This window comes from Aotus nancymaae, unplaced genomic scaffold (assembly GCF_030222135.1).
Source record: "Aotus nancymaae isolate 86718 unplaced genomic scaffold, 86718_ANA_hifiasm-v0.15.2.pri h1tg000030l, whole genome shotgun sequence".
NCBI lineage: Eukaryota > Metazoa > Chordata > Mammalia > Primates > Aotidae > Aotus > Aotus nancymaae.
Window position 1 is genome coordinate 5,428,019 of NW_026988443.1, and position 20,427 is coordinate 5,448,445.

Here is a 20,427-nt window from a genome sequence, read left to right on the forward strand (position 1 = left end):
AGATTAGAAAAAGAAAATAAGCTTACAAATTAAAGACAGATAAAATGACAAAAATCAATAAAATTAAAATTACTTTTATGGAGCAGATAATCTTTATTCCAATCGCTCCTCTCATTGTGAATATGGTATTGTTGCTGTGGCAGATTTGGAGGCTTTGGGAATGGCTTTTATTACCTTGCCATGAGGTAACTTAGTTCCCTCATCACTTGTCCCTGACAACTCTAAAACCTAGGAGGGGTGTTCTCTGCCCTTCTCTTGGCATGTATATCACGCAGGGATCAGATCTTACTCTGTTCTTGATCGTTAGTACAAACCAGTTAAAATCCTATTGTTTGTCCTTAGCCTGATGGTAAATACAACAGCATATGTTGACTGTGAAATCCCTGGGCAGCTCTGTGTTTCCAGGGAAGCTTCTCAATGATCCAGAACGGCTTATGCTAATGTTTTAGTGTAATCTTGAAATGAAAACACACCATTTAAAAATTCTCATAGAGAATGTATAGACCTGGAGAAGTGTTAGCAGACCCAGTTAAAGATGTTAACGAAACATTGCTTTGTTCCCCATCCTGCTTGTACATTTAATTTTTCACCCAATTTTAAACAACTTGGGTACTGTGGCTGGCACCTGTATTCCCAGCTACTAGGGAGGCTGAGGCAGGAATACTGCTTGACCACAGGAGTTCGAGGACTATAGTGAGCTGTGATTGTGCCTGTGAATAGCCACTGTGCTCCAACCTGGGCAACATAGCAAGACCTGAGACCCTGGGTTTTTAAAAAACAAAGCAAGATACATGCTGACATTTCTAATTTGGCAGGCAGAGCTTGTTCCGCTCCCTACCCTCCCTTTTCCCATAGTAACCATTTGTAGGGCATTTCACTGTTGTCTACTCTGTTGCCTCTGTTTCCCTACATAGTAGATCTAGGAATCTTAGGATTTCTTAGTTTAGCTGGTGATCCATGTCTTTTCCTTAATTCCATTGTAACTTCTGCTTTTCTTATTGCTTATAAGAAAGCTGTTTCTGTTGAATACAAACAAAAGCTTATATTCTTAATCTTAGAGATATGATGTTTGTATTTAAAAATAATTTTGCTGTCAAAATTCTGTCAGGTTGGCTTTTACTACATTAGTTTGTTTTATGTGGTTTATATGACCCCAGAGTACCTTGTCTTCTCACTGTTAAATTCTCAACTGAGTTGTCCCTATTTAAAATCAAACTGTGCCAGTTTGATTTTAAAATATTATAAGTGCGTTATGGCAAGATAAAGCTGTAAGGAAAGAACCTTCATGTTCCTTTGATTATAAATGCTTTTGGCACTTGTTTCTACTGGAAGATAACTTCCCTAATTTTTTTTTTTTGAGGAAAGAACCTCCCAACTTTCCAGACAGGTCTGGGGGCTAATGACTAAAACATGAACTGAGGCCCTGGGCTGTCTCCATGAGGATATCCCCTCTATTCTCTCTGAAATGTCCCAGCATGTGGCTCATTTCTTGTTAGTGTAAACTCCTCTGTATATAACACCCGTTGTTTATCTTTGGTGCATATGAAGTAGTGCCCTAATCATTCCACGATGTAATTCAGTATTTCTATAATAATATAATGGTTTTCTACATTTGCATAAAAAAACCAGACATTATATTTATTAAGAAAATAGTATTTTTGGACAGGTGTGGTACCTCATACTTGTAATCCCAGCACTTTGGGGAGGCCGAGGTGGGTAGATCACTTGAGATCAGGAGTTTGAGACCATCCTGGCCAACATGGCGAAACCCTGTCTTTACTAAAAATGCAAAATTAGCCAAGTGTGGCAGTGCATGCTTGTAATCCTAGCTACTTAGGAGACTGAGGCAGGAGAATCGCTTGAACTCGGGAAGGAGAGATTGCAGTGAGCCGAGATTGTGCCACCGTACTTCAACCTAGGCAACAGAGTGATATTCTGTTTCCAAAAAAGAAAGAAAATAGTATTTTTGGTATTTGTTTTCACAGACTAGGGCGTTTATATGAAATAACATTGCTAGGATTGATATTATACCATAGTATAATACTTAGTTCTTCAGTGATATTATTAGCTACCTCTGCTTATTAGCTACATGATATCTACATGAGCTGTTGGATTTTTTTTTTAAAGAACAGTGCATTTTTGAATATGCTTAAAACATAAAACCTAACATTTACCTGTGACCATTTTAATTGGTACAATTCAATGACATTAAGTAAGTACAGTCCCAGTGTTGTGCAACCACTGTTACTGTATAGTTTCAGAACATTTTAGCCCCAAGTGGATACCCTATACCTGTTGAACATTCAGTCCTTGTGGCCCAATAATCTTCTTTATGTCTGTATAGCATTGCCTCTTCTGCATATTGCATATGAATGGAATTATATCTTTTGTGTCTGGCTTCTTTTTACTAAGCATAATATTTTCAAGGTTCATCCATGTTGCAACATGTTTCAATACTTTGTTCTTTTTTATGTCCATTGTATGGACATACCACATTTCATTAATGACAATTCTTTGGGGTAGCTACATTTTAAAACATTATAGTAAAATACACATAGCATACGATTTACTATCTTAACCATTTTTAGTGTGTAGATCAGTGGCATTAAATACATTCACATAATTGTGCAATTATCATCACCATCTGTCTCCAGAAATTTTTCATCTCCTCCAGTTGAAATATTAAACACGAACTCTTAATTCTCCCCTTCCTACAGCCCCTGGCAGCCACCATTCTACATTTCTATCTTTCTGACAGAGATTTTACTACTATAGGTACCTCACATAAGTGAAATCAACTAGTATTTATCCTTTTGTGACCAGCTTATTTCATTAGCTTAATGTCCTCAAGGTTCATCTATTTTGTAGCATATGTCAGAATTTCTTTCCTTTTTAAGATTGAATAATATTCCATTATATGTATATATCACAGTTTGCTTCTCCATCTATCCATCATTGGACATTTGGGTTGCTTCTACCTATTGGCTATCTTGAATCATGTTGCTATAGTTGTACAAGTATCTGTTTGCATCTCTGCTATCAATTCCTTGAATATATACCCAGACATGGAATTGCTGGATTGTATGGTAATTCCGTGTCTGGCTTTTTTGAAGAACTGTCATACTGTTTTTCACACAGCTGTACCATTGTAGATTCCCACCAGCAATGTACAAGGGCTCTAATTTCTTCACATCCTTGCTAACACTTAGTATTTTTTTTTTGATAGAATAGTCATTCTAATGGCTACTTTTAAAATATATTTAATATTATTTATTTATTTTTTAATTTTTTTGTAGAGATGCCATCTTAATATGTTGCCCAGGCTGGTCTTCAACTCCTGGGCTCAAGTGATCCTCCTGATTCAGCCTCCCAAAGGGTTGGGATTATAGGCATGAAGCACCATGCCCAGCCCAAATTTAAATATATAACTAAACACGTAGCAGCTAACACCAAGCTTTTAAAAATGCTATTAATAGTCCAGGCGTGGTGGCTCATGTCTGTAATCCCAGCACTTTGGGAGGCCATGGTGGGCAGATCACTGGGGTCAGTAGTTCAAGACCAGTCTGGCCAACATGGTGAAACACCGTCTCTACTAAAAATAAAAATATTAGGTGAGCCTATGTCTGTAATCCCAGCTACTCGGGAGGCTGAGGCAGGAGAATTGCTTGAATCCAGGAGGCGAAGGCTACAGTGAGCTCTGAGATCACACTTTAGCCTGGGTGACAGAGTGAGAATGTGTCTCAAAAAAAAAAAAAATCATTAATAAATAAGATCTTATTTTCCTCCCCATACAACAAGTTGTCAAACAAGTATGACTTTCGTAATTGACCTTTTGACATGAACTGGGATGAGATTGTGGAGGATGCTGAGGAAACAGTTGTTACCGTAGTGCTTTTAAAAACTATAATTCTAGGTTGGGCATGGTGGCTCATGCTTGTAATCCCAGCACTTTGGGAGGCCAAAGTGGGCGGATACCTGAGGTCACGGTGAAACCTCATCTCTATTTAAAAAAACCCTATAATTCTATAGATTTCTTTAAAATTTTTAAAAAATTATGAGTATACAATAGGTGTATCTATAGATTTTTATTATCCTCAAATAATATACAAGGCAATGCAGAGAAAAACACAAATAATATACAAGGCAATGCAGAGAAATGCTTTCTCAGTTGTAGTTGAGACAGAGACCACAGATTCAACAAAGCCGAAAACAACACAGGCAAGAATATCCAACAACATTTTGAAAACTAAGATGAGTTTAGAAGACGATTGGTTTTGTACTATCAACTACTTATAGATTTATACATGAATTTTAAAGGGCAATCTGAGCCCTCAAATAGACAGAAGTAGCCATAGATGTGAAAAGAACACTTAAGACCTGACCCAACTATGCATGAGAGTATATATAATCAAAGGCTTTGTGTATGAATCAGGAGTCTTTCAGGTGCAAGGTAAATAAACTCATAATTGCTTAAGCAAAGGTGGTATTTGCTTTAGTGACTCCAGAGAAAGCTCAGTGCCTATCTCTCCCTGACTTTGATATTTTTTGGGGTTGGCTCCATTTTCTCCTGTTGCGAATAGCTTCCTTTGTGCAGCCAGAGGAAAGGAGGTATGGTTTTTGATACTTCCAGGCTTCTATTTTTATAGTTTGAGATCAAAGAGGGAAGTGACCTTCCTTAGAGTCAGTGCGTAAAGTCCTAAGGAAGATACCACGTGGGCTACTGTGGCCATGTGCCCATCCTTGGCCCAAGACCATGGGGATGCTACACTAACTGGGGGTTCCCCATGGCTCTTCCTGCCCTGAACTGCCAGCTGGCTTTGCAGTGCAGCCTCACCAGAATCACATGGAATAGTAGGGATAGGAATTGTTTCCCAAGGAAAGTGGGGGGTGATAGAATTACTGTGGGGGGTTAGGGAGGCTGTAAGGGGACAGTCCGTTGGGCAGACTGGAACAGCATGTACTCAGTCACTGAGAAAGGGATGGAACATTCAATAAAGGGTGCTGGACACAGTTTGTGCTCTAAAAATCTTGTGCTTCACCTATTAATTGATCCCTTCCCTCAGCCCCTAGCAAGCACTGATCTGTTTTCTGTCTCCATAGTTTTGCCTTTCCCAGAATGTCATGCCCTTGGAATCATACAGCATGTAGTCTTTTCAGATTGGCTTCTTTTATATAGTAATAATGCATTTAAGATTCCTCCATATCTTTTCCTGGATTGATAGCTCATTTCTTTTTAGTCCTGAATAACATTCCATTGTATGGATGTACCACAGTTGATCGATCCATTCACCTACTGAAGGTCATTTGGTTGCTTTCAGGTTTTGATAGTTTTTAAAAATGTTTTGAGACAGGGTGTCATTGTATTTTCCTTACTGGTCTCATGATCACCTGGGCTCAAGTGAACCCCTCTCCTCAGCCTCCTGGGTAACTGGGATTATAGGTATACACTGTGCCCAGTTTGACAATTATGAATAAAGCTGCTGTAAACATTCGGTGTAGGTTTGTGTATGAACAATTGCTGGATTGTATGGTAAGAGTATGTTTAGTTTTCTAAGAAACTGCAAGCTGGGTGTGGTGGCTCATGCCTGTAACCCTAGCACAATGCAGGGCTGAGACAAGAGGATCCCTTGAAGCCAGGAGTTCGAGATTAGCCTGGGCAACATAGCAAGACCTCATCTCTACAAAAAATTTAAAAATTGGTTGGGTGTGATCATATGTGCCTGTATTCCTAACTGCTTGGGAGACTGAGGTGGGAGGATCACTTGAGCCCAGGACCTGGAGGTGGCAGTGAACTGTGATCACACCACTGCACTGCAGCCTGGGTGACAAAGCAAGACCCTGACTTAAAAACAAAAGAGAGAAAAGAAAAAAAGATGAGTCAGAGGGTGAGGAAGCAAAACTAAGTAAATAAATAAATAGAAGAAAAAAGAAAATGTCTTTCAAAGTGGCCACGCCATTTTGCATTCCTGCCAGCCATGAATAAGAGTCTCTGTTGTTGTGCATCCTCACCAGCATTTGGTGTTGTCAGTGTTCTAGATTTTGGTCATTCTATTAGATATATAATGCTGTCCCACTTGTTTTAATTTCCAGTTCCTCAGTGATACATGACATTGAGCATCTTTTTAATATGTTTACTTGTCATCTATGTATCTTCTTTAGTGAGGTCTTTGTTTAGGTCTTCTGTCCACTTTAAAAAATGGCTTGTTTAGTTTCTTATTGTTGAGTACTATGAGTTCTTTGTCTATTTTGAATGCTTGCCTTTTGCTTTATTTTTGTGGGGTTTTTTTATTTTTTGAGACAGGGTCTCACTCCGTTGCTCAGACTGGAGTACAGTGGCATGAACATGGCTCACTGCAGCCTCAGCTTCTCCCAGGCTCAAGCAATCCTCTTGCCTCAGCCTTCTGAGTAGCTGGGACTATAGGCACACACCACCACACCCTGCTAATTAAAAAATTTTTTTGTAGAGGCAGAGTCTCACCCTGTTACCCAGGCTGGTCTTGAACTCGTGGCCTCAGGCAATCAATTTTCTAGCCCTCAGCCCTGCAACGTGCTGATTATAGGCCTGAGCCACTTCGTCTAGCCCAGAGTTTATTTTTTTGTTAATTTTGAAAAAAATATAGGACCTCGTAAAAGTTAGTCTAGGTTTGTACACATTATGTTTTTGTTGTATGTGTAATGGATTCTTTGTGAATCAATTTGTTTTTGCTTTTAAAAATACCAGCACTGGGCTGGGCATGGTGGCTCATGTGTAGTCCCAGCACTTTGGGAGGCTGAGGCAGGTGGATCACTTAAGATCAGGATTTTGAGACCAGCTTCGTCAACATGGCAAAACTCCGTCTGTACTAAAAATACAAAAATTAGGTTGGTGTGGGGGCACATGTCAGTAATCCCAGCTACTCAGGAGGCTGAGGCGTGAGAGAATCTCTTGAACCTGGGAGATGGAGGTTGCAGTGAGCCAAGATGTACCACTGCACTCCAGCCAGACTCTGTGTCAAAAACAAAACAAAACAAAAAAACAAACAAACAAAAAAACAACCAGCACTGGCTGTCCGAGGTGGCTCACACCTGTAATCCCAGCACTTTGGGGAGGCCAAGGCAGGTAGATCTCTTGCAGTCAGGAGTTCAAGACCGGCTTGGCTAACATGGAGAAACCCCATCTCTACCAAAAATACAAAAATTAGCCGGACGTGGCAGCATGCACTTGTTTTCCAGCTGTTCAGGAGGCTGAGGCATGAGAATCGATTGAACCCTGAAGGCAGAGGGTGGAGTGAGCCACTCTACTCCAGCCTGGGTGACAGAGGAAGACTCTGCCTATTAAAAGAAAAAAAGTGGCTGGATGCAGTGATAAGTGCCTGTAATCCCAGCACTTTGGGAGGCTAAGGTGCTCAGATTGCTTGAGCTCAGGAGTTTGGGACTAGCCTGGACAACATAGTGAGACACCGTCTCTAATATAAAGAAAAAAATAAATACCAGCACTTAGCCAAAATATTTCAACAGTATAGAAAAAGAAAGTTCTGTTATCTTTTCTCCAAATTAGTCTTTCCAGTTTCATTATCCAAATAGTCACTAATAATAGTTAAAACATTTTAAATATGCATTGAGAGCTTGTCCTATTTAATATAAATTATTTATTGAGCAGGTAATCACTGCTAGTATGTTTTAGATACTGGAATTTTCATATGTAGGTGGTCCTTGAATGTAAGGTGTCCCTTTCCTGATTCTGTGCTTCTTTTACCTGTACTATAACATAGGGAAGGATGTTACAAATGTTTGTGTTTTTACAGAGCAGTATCTGTTCTTAAACACCAGCAGCCCTTCCACTAAAAGGAAACAACAAATAAATCCATGACTGAAGTTTTAGTATTGGGATTATGTGGTTTAAACACATCCATATTTCATTATTATATTTAAGAATATAACAAACTTCTTATTGGCATTTGGAAATATTGCCTTGTTTATTTGTGTTTTGTTTTTTTCTTCACTCATATATTTCAAGGTTTCCCATTTGGGGAATACATTTATTAATCAAGCTTTAGTTTCAACGTATTTGATCTTAGAGAATACCATCAACCATTCTCTTTAGGCTTCCTGACTTTACCCAAATTTGGTTACATCTATTCAAGAGTAGTTTGGGTAGTTCAGAAATTTTACTGGAAGGGGAAAGAATTTTTGACCTGAATTAAATAAAGCAACTCTTGGGTAGTGATTTCTTTTCTTGTTCTCTCCTTATAATCAGTTGAAAGTAGAGATAAGGTTGGGTGGCAAAAGAAAGAGGCCTGGGGAGAATCGGGTGGTTTTTATTATCTCTGTTCATAGCAGCAAAGTGGGAAGGGACCAAGAGAAAATCAACTGAAAAACCATCCTTCTGAAACATTGGCCTAAAAAATTGTAGTGCAGAAATTGAGTGCAACTGGCGATGGTATTTAAAAGGAATGCTCTAATTTCTAGGAAAGCAGGCACGAGTACCTCTTAAAAGAATTAAAAAATGAAAACTGTAATTTAGGACACATAGATGAGTATCCATTCCCTGCACTTTTACTCTCATGTCCTAACCGAGGAAGGGTTACCATAGCAAATATGGCATTCCTTAGCCATGATTCACTGTTATAAATGCCTGCAGTGTTCATAAAAGTAAGATACATGGGCTCTTTCTTTTTCCTTTTCAATCTGTATTTCTGTATTTAAATCTGTATATCATCTGTATTTTCTCTCTCCCTTGTTTTTTTAAATCTTGGGAGATAATACAAATTATTTAGGGGAACGAATTTTCTTGTCCACAAATACAGGAGAAAGGGGACTTCTTGACTTTCTGCTTTGGAATTGGAGATCTTCCTAATTAGGCATGGCTTTCTTTCAAGTGACCTTGTATTGTTATCGGTACTGTAGAAGGTAGGCATATTGTACAGACTTTAAAATGTAAAGCATTAGGCATTCCACTTGTAAACCTTGGCTTTTTAAAGAAAATTACATGTTGATTGTGAATATTTTATCACCTTATCTGTGTGCCCATGCAGACTTACTTCCTTTGGCTATATTCTGAGAGGGGGAATTGCCTTCTTTAGGGATAGTGGACATCTATAGTTCTTGGGTCAAGTTGTCCTCCTTTCTGGTTTTGTCAGTTCTCAGCCACACTGTGTGAGCATCCATTTTCTTGGATCTTGGTTCAGAGCTTATTTTAAGGAACATCATGTCCCTTTTGAGACTATGTGGACATTGGGGTGGGTAGATGTCCTCCCGTGAACAGAAGGTCCCTCCCTAAGGAGGTGCTTCTCTGTGCTGAGTCCTGTGTCTGGGCACACAGAGCCGAAGCAGGCAGAGTTGAGTCTGAGTGGGGAGGCCTGTAAGCCTGACTGCTCTGCCACAGGTAGGCCTGGCCTGCCATCCTCTAGGAACTCTCAGGAGGCTCTGAAGTCATTTTGCCTCTGGGAATTTTACAGAGAAGCTGATATTGAGCTCTCCAAAGCTGAGTGAGAGGGTGATTCTTGAAGAGGCAAGGCATGCCCCAGTCCAGTTCTGTGGGATTGTCGTAGAAGAGGGCTGGGAAGCTTTCGGAAGTGAGATTAGAAAGGTAGGCCGTGTTACCATAAGGAGTGTGGAAGTGACACAGGTAGGCTAACGAAGGGGACCTTGGTAATCATGCAGCGATATCCTAGGGAGAGGCTCATGGCAGGGAGACCAGTTTGGAGGCTGCCACAGTATTCTATGAGAGAGAAAAAAGGACTTGAACTCAAAGCACTGTCAGGGAAGGTGGATGTACAGGGTCTGATTTGGCAGTGTTTTGGATATTGGTTTTGGGTAGAAGGATTTGGAAACCTCTTGGCTCCATAGATGGAGAAAGGTGAACCAATGAAGACTGAAGTTGCCATTCAAGGAAACAGTAACTCAGGGAGGAAAATGCAAGGAGTAGGGATAGGTTTAAGAGAATGACAAGCAGTTGTATTTTGGACTTGTTTAGTTTGAGGTGACATCTTGGTAGAGATGTCTAGCTGGTAGCTGTAAGTACAGGAAGCTGGATGTGTGCATGAGTTTCTTGGTAAAGATCCATCTGCAGTCTCCTGAAGATGTCAGTCATTGCGCTGCCATCACCCCAGGGCCTTGAGTCACTCGTTTCTCTTGGTGCCTAGGCAGGTAGGCAGGTTTGAAAAAAAATCAAACAGTACAAAATCATGCAAATTCAGACCTCTGTTCCACCCCAGAGGAAAGTCCTGCTTAGCAGTTTTTGTGTATTCTTCCAGAAATTTGCCTTGCAACATGTTTGAGTATATAAATCTCAGGGTGGGCCAGACACTAGCAGAAACTCAGCACACACACTGCGCTAGGCATGCAGAAACTTCGCCAAATGTACCGGTGTGTGCTGTCACTGCATTCCTAGGTTTGGGGATCTTCTGTGTTCCCAGGTATCAATATTGCCCGAAGGCTAGCCACTGAGCTCCTTCCACAGCCAGCCCACGTCACCCTCTTTCTAAGTGTGTCTGTAAGGTTAGATTACTAGAGTAATTTAAGTGTTTCTGCTTTGTGTTAGTTTTCTGTAATGAATTTTTTTGTGATGAAGTTCTTGTTTTAAAATATACATTGTTAATTAACATGTATACATTTTTCTTAAAGTAACCCCCCCAGTCCTCCTTCAGATGTAATCACTGTTAACAGTATCTATCGTATATAGACTGTGTTCTATGTGAGTTGGGCAGAGGGCCAGTTAGCGAGTGGAACACGTAATTCAGAACTGTATTTTTCACATGGGAAAATACAAAGGTGACAACAAATCTGGCCTATAATCTCATCAAGAAGATAATAATCAGTGTTTGAAAAGCAGACAAATACATGCTGATTTTTTTTAAAAAATTATAGTAGTACAGAAAGGAAGGTACAAAATAAAAAGTTAAAGTCTTCCTAACTCTCCTGCCTGTACCCGCCACTGGGCAAAAGTCCCTGTCCCTAAGGTAATCTCTTTAACAGTTCTTCCAGAAAACTTGCGATGCAAATAGGAACATATTTTGTGTCTCCCCGCTGTGTGTGTGTTTTCACATGTCCTTTTTTTTTTTGAGATGGAGTCTTGCTCTATCTCTCAGGCTGGAGTGCAGTGGCGTGATCTCGGCTTGCTGCAACCTCTGCCTCCTGGGTTCAAGTGATTTTCATGCCTCAGCCTCCTGAGTAGCTGGGATTACAGGTACCCACCACCACGCCCAGCTAATTTTTGTATTTTTAGTAGAGACGGGGTTTCACCATATTGGCCAGGCTGGTCTCAGACTCCTGACCATAAGTGATCCACCCGTCTCGGCCTCCCAAAGTACTGGGATTACAGGCGTGAGCCACCACCCCTGCCCCTGCACATGTCTTTCTGATGCATACAAAAGGGGTTCTGCCGAACACATTTTTTGTGCATTTTCTTTCAAACTTAACGTATCTGACGTCTTTATCAGCTTATATAGCTTTACTTCATTCTTTTTAAAATGTTATTGGCTATAAAGAGAAAGTCAGTCAGTGGGTGATTCTATGATTATTTAATTAGATCCTGTTGATAGACATTGATATCGTTTTTAAATTTTTTAGTATTCTAAATAATCCTGTGGTAAGCATCCTTATACAGATATCCTTGTTCCTTCATGAAAATATTTCTGGAGGATGGAAAGAAGGGAAATTTTAAAATTTATTTGTGTAAATGGTATCATTTATTAGTAGAACAACCTCTGGAGAGATTGTAGTAATTTACACTTACCCACATGTATATGAGTGCCTTTTCAATATATCCTTTTCAAAATTGGATATCATGGACCTTAAGAATTTTTTTTTTTTTTTTTTTTTTTTGGTGGGGGGATGTCCTGTTGTTGACAGTTTTTTTTGATGGAGAGATGTCCTGTTATTGACAGTTATTGAATAGAACTTTGTCAGTTCCTTCATGTAAGAATGAAGTTGGTAATTAAAGGGGTCTGACTTCAGTTATAGAACTGGGAAAACTGGACCTTGATGTGGAGGTGGGCTCAGACATGCCGTATCTGGGCAGGTATCTCTTGGGAAGTGGTGTCACCCCTGAACAGAAGCGTGGATGAGCCACACGGGATGGTGCTGAGCAAAGGGGCTGGCTGTGGGTCAGAGTCTTGCTCTGTTGCCCAGTCTGGAGTTTAGTGGCACGATCTCGGCTCACTGCAACTTCTACCTCCCAGGTTCAAGTGATTCTCCTGCCTTAGCCTCCTGAGTAGCTGGTATTACAGGTGCGTGCCACCATGCTCTGCTAATTTTTGTATTCTTAGTAGAGAGGGGGTTTTACCATGTTGGTCAGGCTGGTCTCAAACTCCTGACCTGGTCGTTGTCTGCCTGCATTGGCCTCCCAAAGTGCTGGGATTACAGGCGTAAGCCACCGCAGCCAGCTTATTTTTTGTATTTTTGTAGAGATGGGGTTTCACCATGTCATCCAAGCTGGTCTAGAATTCCTGGACTCAAGCCATCCACCCACTTCAGCCTCCCAAAGTGCTGGTGAGCCACTGTGGCTGGGCCACTTTTCCTTTAATATAAAAACACTGATATTCTTCAGAGGGCACTGTAGTTTGGGTACATATGAGTTAAGATCACAGAAGAGTTATATTCTGTAATTTTGTCATTCTTCAGTGTAATGTGTTTTATAATTTCATGTGAGAAACTAACACTGGGCGTGTGTTGTTCAGCAGTACCTATTTATAAATCATATTAAATTTTGATCCAAACACCGGAGCAACTGAAGTTTTCTCTGTGTACGTGGATGCTTTCAGAGGCATAAAATTATATTAGCATGTGAAAGCAAGCCTACAAAATTCCTCAGGTGTCCACTGTGGCACTCAAATGAGAGCCAGACTTACAGTGCACACTCTACAAAATGGATTTCCAGTCTGTCAGGGTATTTTAAGTACCTGGATATGCAAGGCACTGTGGCAGTAAAATTACTCAGTCCTGGGGATAGAAACCCTCAGAATTATTTTAAAATCTGTACTTGAGGTTTATTTGCTCAGTGTTCCAAGATATTTTATCTGATTGATCTCTGAGTATTTCACACATAGCTAGTTACATATAGGTGAGATAGTGATACTTGTGCCTGGTGTGGATGAGAAACTGAGATTGGGTTTCCTCTTCCAATTTTGCATGGGTTGTTTTGCTTTAATGATAGCCTTCCTCTTTTTCTGTATTCCTCTTTCTCCCATTCTAGCGTGGCAAATATACATCAGTCAAAATACAGTAACCTGTGGAACCATTTTTCCTTAAGTAGGAGGGTGATACCATGGGCTATTGATTGTTGAGAGTAGTTGTCAGAACTTGTCTTCTAAGTCTGGAACAATTTCCCCCAAAATTATTGTGCTAGTTAGAACCCTAGAATCACAGCACTGAAAGCGAATTTTAGAATCTTCTCCAATTTTTACCAAGTTCAGAAATCCCTTTTATTGGACCTTTGTTTGCCTCATGGTCATCTAGTTTCTGTATGCTGATAGTGACCTTAGCCTACAAGGCAACTCAGTCCATCCTGGGCAGCTGTGATCATTGGAAAGCTCTGAATCATTCATCTGGAAGCTGTCTACAGTGGAATAGTACAGAAAATATGCATTGCGCCACTACAAAACTACTTTAAGTAAGTGTTCCTTTTCATTGTTAGATGCAGGTGACCCAGGGCAAGGATCATGTTTGACGAGTCAGTTTCTTCCTAGTGCCTTGAACGTAGGCACTTGGTAATGTTTAGAGAATGAATTCTCTTTTTTTTTGAGATGATGTCTGACTCCATTGCCCAGGCTAGATACAGTAGCATGATCTCAGCTCACTGCAGCCTCCAACTCCCAGGTTCAAGTGATTTTTGTGCTTCAGCCTCCCGAGGAGCTGGGAATTACAGGCATGCTCCACCATGCCCAGCTAATTTTTGTATTTTAGTAGAGATGGGGTTTCACCATGTTGGCCAGGCTGGTCTCGAATTCCTGGTCTCAGGTGATCTGCCTGCCTCAGCCTCCCAGAGTGCTGGGATTACAGGCATGAGCCACTGTGCCCGGCCAGAGAATGAATTCTTTTTTTTTTTTTTTTTCCACTGTATAGGAAAGTCTTCTGCCAGAGAGAATGAATTCTTAATCAGTTTCTTATGACTTCAGATTGACTGGCAGTTGTGCTAAATATTTTTTGCCTTTATTTGAATTAGAAAATGTGCAAGGGGGCCTTGAGAGTAGATACAGTCACATTTAGGAGGTTTTTTTCCCTCTGTTGTTTAAAATACAGTTTTTCTATGGATCTGTTTTAGAACTACAAATAAAATGTGATCACTCACAGTAGACTATGCAGTGAGATAAGAAGCACTCCATTTGTTCTGTTGTTTGTACATGGCCCTCATCTTTGCCAACCGACCCGTGCAGAAGAGCACAGCAAGCCCTAAGCTTCCTAACAGCTATTCCCGTTCAGCTGTTGTCTTCAAGAAGCAGAAGGGGATAGATAACCTTAGAGAACAAAATCAAACCTGGGAAACTCAGAACAAAACAGAACTTCGAAACAGAAGTTTAAGGTCCCAAGGTACCCAGGGGTATAGCAAGGAAAATGGCCCCACTGGGATATCTTCTGGATGAACCTACAGACCTTTCTGGAGTTTTAAGATTCACTTTTTAGGACATGTTGCATAGTAAACAGGCTGAGCGCTGTTGTAAATCATCCTCTACGAAAGGCCCGGGTTTTGAAACTAAAGGCCTGAAACAAGGCTCCTGCTCACCAGCTGGTGTGCTGTACCCGACACACTGAAGCCTGAGAGTGCCAGTCACCTGTCATAGGGAACACAGCTGCCCTCAGGTAGAAGCTTGAGTCTAGAACTCAAGTTTTTTTACTCTTAGGCTAAAAATAAAAAACCAGAAGAGGGAGGAACTATTGATTGCTTAATCAGTCCAATCTTCAGTTTCCAGGGTTTCTTGTAGCAAAAGTTGTAGTCTTTGGGGATTGGGCTATAGAAACCTTTTTTTTCCCTTCTCTGAAATAATTTTTGGTCTGCCAGTTTTTCCAGCTTCCTGCTCTGGGCCCTGAAGGTGCCATGCAGTTGCAGGCATGCCCCTTCTTCAAGGCTCTGGGAAGCTGTGTCTGCCCTTCCTTCCCACTGCTATGCCCCAGGCCAAACCCCCTGCCCCTCCTTGCCCTGAGGCTCTTTACACCTGTTGCTCCAAGCCTCCTGGTCTGTCCCAGTTGGGAGAGACCCTGTGCTTACCTCTGTGGCTCAGGCTTATGGGTGGTCAGTGCTCCAGAGAAGATGAACTGACCACTTCACTTTCCCTTCCCAGCCATAGCTCTTCACAGCCTCACCAACTTAGAAAGGAATGCTGCTTTCTCTCTGTTCCCTGTCCTGACCATGTTCAAGTCATTGCTCAGCCCAATGAGTTTGTTCTTTCATCCAGACCAGTAGCTTTCTCCCAGTTCCTCAGGCTTCAGCCCTCGAAGGCATCTTTAGCCCCCTACCACCATGTTAGTCAGGTGCTGTGCCTGGCCACGGGGTGTGGGTATGTGTGTGTGTTTTGTTTCTGGAGCCTACCCCTTTCCTGCCACCATCCTCTAGGTTATCCAATCCTTCTATGTACTCAGTGATTCATGACTTTTCCCTGCGTCCAGTCTGGTCTCTTCACTGGTCCATTGTTTGCACAGTTGTCAGTTTAATCTTCTTAAAATGCTGCATTTTTTAAGTCAGTCTCTCCAGAGTCCCTCTCAGAACCATTTAAATAGCTCTCTTGCCACTGGGGGAAAGCTTGAACCTCTTAGCCAGTCATTCAGAGCCTGCCCTCTACTGGGGCCTGCCTTCCTTTCAGATGCTTCTCCCACTCTGCCTGCCACAGCCCATGTAGCTGGCTGGTTGCCCTGTACCTTGCAGACTCTGGAAGTCTTCAGCTCCTTCATGGAGCCTTTGTCTGCCAGCCATTCTTTTCAAGACTTTGCTGTTGTTCACTGACTGATTTGTTCATTTGACACTTAATTCACTGAGCAAACATTGTGAAAGGTGTACTGTTTGCTACTGTGAGGAATGGATTCCCGAGAGGTACGAGGGTCAGTCCCCACTGCCAGGAAGCTTGCCTGTGTCACCTGGGTTCAGTATCTTCTTGTGTCTACTAGATCAGAAGTGGAAAGGCAGAGGCCAGGCTCTATGCTTTGTTTCTGTTTTTTAATCACCAGCACCCCAACAAGTATTTTGCACAGGAAATTTCTTAAATTTAATTATTTTGGCTTTTTTGATTGAATTCTGTACATTCCCATTTTAGCTTATCTTGAGTTATAACATTAAAATTAAGGTAGTCATCAGCTGAATTGTAAGACTTAATTATATAAGATTATTTAAGATAGTGATTTCTCATTAGAGTGCCCCTGTTCATATTAACTTTTCTGCTTTTTTCTTCAGTCTGCATGAAGAAATCAGTGATTTTTATGAATACATGTCTCCAAGACCTGAGGAGGAGAAGATGCGGATGGAGGTGGTGAACAGGATCGAGAGTGTAATTAAGGAGCTCTGGCCCAGTGCTGACGTGAGTCCCTTCCTGGGTAGCTGGTGCTTAGGGTGGTCCTTGTCCATGGGATGGAAGCCTGTCTGCTGGTATCTCATGCCAGTCCTCACATGCAAGTAGAAGTGCTCTGTAGAGTTGTGGTCTAGTTAAATTTTAAAGCAAACAATTTTCTGCAGACTTTAAAGTTTGAAGCTTCCTAATTATTTTCATTGGATTGGATAACTAACAACTTTTTTTTTTTTTTTGTAGTGCCAGTAGCAACTAACTACTAAAGGCAGGCTATCTTTAGGAATTATTAGTATAAAGAGAAGAAAGACGAATCAAACCTCATTGTTGTAGTAGTCTGTTATTGGATATGCTATATCAAAACCTCATTACTACTTAGTTCCAGCCTGCCAGGGTAAACATTATATAATTGTTTATGGCCGAATGAAAATGTCAAGTAAGAACTTTTGTTACTACAAGTTCATTTCCTTTGGCTAATGCAGGCATAACTCTTTTCTTATTTCTCTCCTGAAATTGCCATTTTTTCATCTCTCTCAGACCAGCTAATTGTCTTTTAGACAGCTTCCAGTCAGTGAACAAAATGATTGCTCAGGATTTCTTCTTGGCTTATTTGTTGTTTTTGTTACTAGTAGTAATAAGTCTTTTGTTTTTTTGTTTTTGAGATGGGGGTCTCACTCTGTTGCTGAGGCTGGAGTGCAGTAGTGTGATCACGGCTCACTGCAGCTCTGATTTCCTGGGCTCAAGTGATTCACCTCAGCATCCCGAGTAGCTGGGACAACAGGTGCATGCCAACACACCTAGCTAATTTTTGTATTTTTTGTAGACTCTGGGTCTCCCTGTATCACCAGTCTGGTCTCAAACTCCTGGGCTCAAGCATTCTGCCCGCTTTGGCCTCCCAAAGTGTTAGGATTACAGGCATGAGTCACCGCACTTGGCCTGTTACTGGTACCAAGTTAATCCTTCACTTTTTAGGGACCTTTGAGGGCCTCTTCTACAATTTTGTGTATGCAAAGAATTATACAAAGTAATATTAATAGAATCCATTACTTTGTGTTCTATAGCTTGTCTTTATTCACTCTCCTGGGAGGTGGTAGGAAAGCCAGGGAAGGTTTTTGTCCAGTTGGCAAAACAAATAAGTTTCACTGTATGTAAAACGTGTGTGTATATGACACTTGTATTTATATGACAGTATGTATATGACACTGTAGGTAAAGGGAAAAGGTGAGGATACTAATATTTTATGAGCAGTGACCATAACATTGCACTCTTTCTCTTATGTGATTCAAATCAGTTGTTTTCAGCTGGTGGTTATTTTGCTCTCAGGGGCATTTGACAATAGCCGAGACATTTTTTATTGTCCTGACTGGGTATGCACTGCTAGCATCTAGTGGGTAGAGGCCATGGATGCTGCCAGCCATTCTATGAACTGTACAGGCCCTTACAACAAAGAATTATCTGCCCCCAAATGGCAATGTTGAGAAGCCCTGATCTAACTTAACCTTTATCTTTCTTAGGTGGAAGCTAGCCCTGATCTAACTTAACCTTTATCTTTCTTACGTGAAAGCTATCTGTCTGTCTGTCTGTCTGGCGCTCTCTCTCTCTCTCTCTCTAAATCTATGTATCTATCTATTGCCAGCCAGCCATGATACATATACCTACAGATGAGGAACATGAGCTTGTGTTTAGGCTCCCAGGTTCATCTCACCTCAAAGGTTGAACTGGTTTCACTGTTTATCCTTTTTTTTCTTTCCTCTGAAATGGAGTCTCACTCTGTCACCCAGGCTGGAGTGCAGTGGCACGATCTCGGCTCACTGCAGCCTCTGCCTCCTGGGTTCAAGTGATTCTCATGTCTCAGCCTTCTAAGTAGCTGGGATTATAGGCACCAGTCACCACATCTGGCTAATTTTTGTATTTTTAGTAGAGGCGGGGTTTCACCATGTTGGCCAGGCTGGTCTTGAACTCCTTACCTCAGGTGATCCACCTGCCTTGGCCTCCCAAAGTGCTGGGATTACAGGCATGAGTCACAGCATCCGGCCTATCCTTTTATTACAATTACCTGCATACATAGTCCTGCCTGAGTTCTACTCTTCTCCATGGGTTGAGGTAGAATGCATCCCAGTTTTATGCCGCAGCATGATATTATAATGATGGTGTCTGATGTTCTCTGTGGAATTGACCTAAGGGCCCACACTTGCCCTATAGCTGAAGTAGTCTGACTCCAATTTAGTAATTTAGTGTTGGAAGACTCCTGCTTAGAGAAAAGAAATAAGGAGTTTTGATTTCGTTTATGGATAATGAGAGAAAATTAGTGATCTGAACTACTTCTGAAAGTTTCCTGTGGTTTACTTTCTGTAGCCACAGGTTCTGCATCTCCGTATTCAACCAACAGTGGATTGAAAATATTCACGGGGGAAAAAAAGACCTATAAAAATAACAATGCAACAATAAAAGCAATACAAATTGTTTTTAAAATACAGTATAACAACTGTTTATATAGTATTTACGTTGTACTAGGTATTATAAGTAATCTAGAGACGATGTATATGGGAGGACTTGCATAGGTAATATGCAGATACTATGCCATTTTATAGCAGGGACTCAAGCATTTTCAGATTTTGGCATGGTGGGACTGGAACCAATCTCCTGATGATACAAAGGGACAACTGCATTTTGTTCTATGTGTTTCATATTTGAACCAGATACGTTTAAATTTTTTTTTTTTTTTTTTTTTTTTTGAGACGGAGTTTCGCTCTTTACCCAGGCTGGAGTGCAATGGCGCGATCTCGGCTCACCGCAACCTCTGCCTCCTGGGTTCAGGCAATTCTCCTGCCTCAGCCTCCTGAGTAGCTGGGATTACAGGCATGCGCCACCATGCCCAGCTAATTTTTTGTATTAGTAGAGACGGGGTTTCACCATGTTGACCAGGATGGTCTCGATCTCTTGACCTCGTGATCCACCCGCCTCGGCCTCCCAAAGTGCTGGGATTACAGGTTTGAGCCACCGCGCCCGGCCACGTTTAAATTTTATTTAGAATGTCTGCTTATGAAACGGAATCCACACTTCATTAAGCATGGGGTTAGAAAAAAAATGCTCTTGTCATACCAAAACGTACCAGTAGAGGGTAGCAAAAACACATTTCTCCATATCTTGGTGACTTTTTATCTGATAACTCAATATAATAACTTCTTTTTCTGTTTCAGGTCCAGATATTTGGAAGTTTTAAAACTGGCCTATATTTACCTACTAGGTTAGTACACTCATGAAGCTTTCAAAGGACTGTACCTTTTCCTAGAGTCTATTCATTTTGATTGTCAAATGTGTAAGGAACAAAACAAATTTATGGAACAAAACAAAGTTACAAAACAAAAATGGATTTACTAGCATTTAATTTGATTTACCTTAAAGTATAATATCACTTCACATCATCTTACCAAGATATAGATGGTACACAGAGATGGAAAAGGGATCATGTTGCAGTGGAATCAATTGGTTACTAATTTTAGAAATTGACTACCTGGCAGAGTTTTGCTCAGTCCCATAACTTAACCCACCCACACAGATGTTAATGTAGTATCATGATAAAGTGTCTGATTATATATCCTCTACAGTGTCAGGTCCTGCTCTCTTGTTCACTCATTCTCACACTCACTCTTGCTTTCAAATTAAGAACTCATTCTACTAGTTATGGTTCCAGCATCCTGATCCAGAAATTCAGGGTACAGATCTCTTCTCTGAGAAAGATCTTGGTCTTTTCAGGATTCTTGTTCAGTTTCAGTCTTCTCAGATGAGACCTCTTGACACACAGCCTGGTAGGCTCTTTTTTGGGAAATGGTAGTGTTTCTCTGAAAGGTAAATACTTGCTCTCTAACAATTGAAATTGTTTGGACATTCCATCAAGGTTACTATTATTTTAAATTTTAATCTCTCCAGCATAAAGTCAGCATTATGTTTTTTGATT

At 40.9% G+C, this 20,427-nt stretch overlaps 1 protein-coding gene across 2 annotated transcripts in view; it reads left to right on the forward strand.

The window, feature by feature from the left end:
• The window catches only part of TENT4B (terminal nucleotidyltransferase 4B), a 70,992-nt gene that overhangs the window by 34,399 nt on the left and 16,166 nt on the right, over nt 1–20,427 (forward strand). For both annotated transcript variants that reach the window (XM_012472242.3, XM_021673598.2), the window contains exons 2-3: nt 16,361–16,484; nt 19,670–19,716. In XM_012472242.3, the coding sequence (XP_012327665.2) occupies nt 16,361–16,484; nt 19,670–19,716 (171 nt within the window). The remainder of the gene's footprint in view (nt 1–16,360; nt 16,485–19,669; nt 19,717–20,427) is intronic.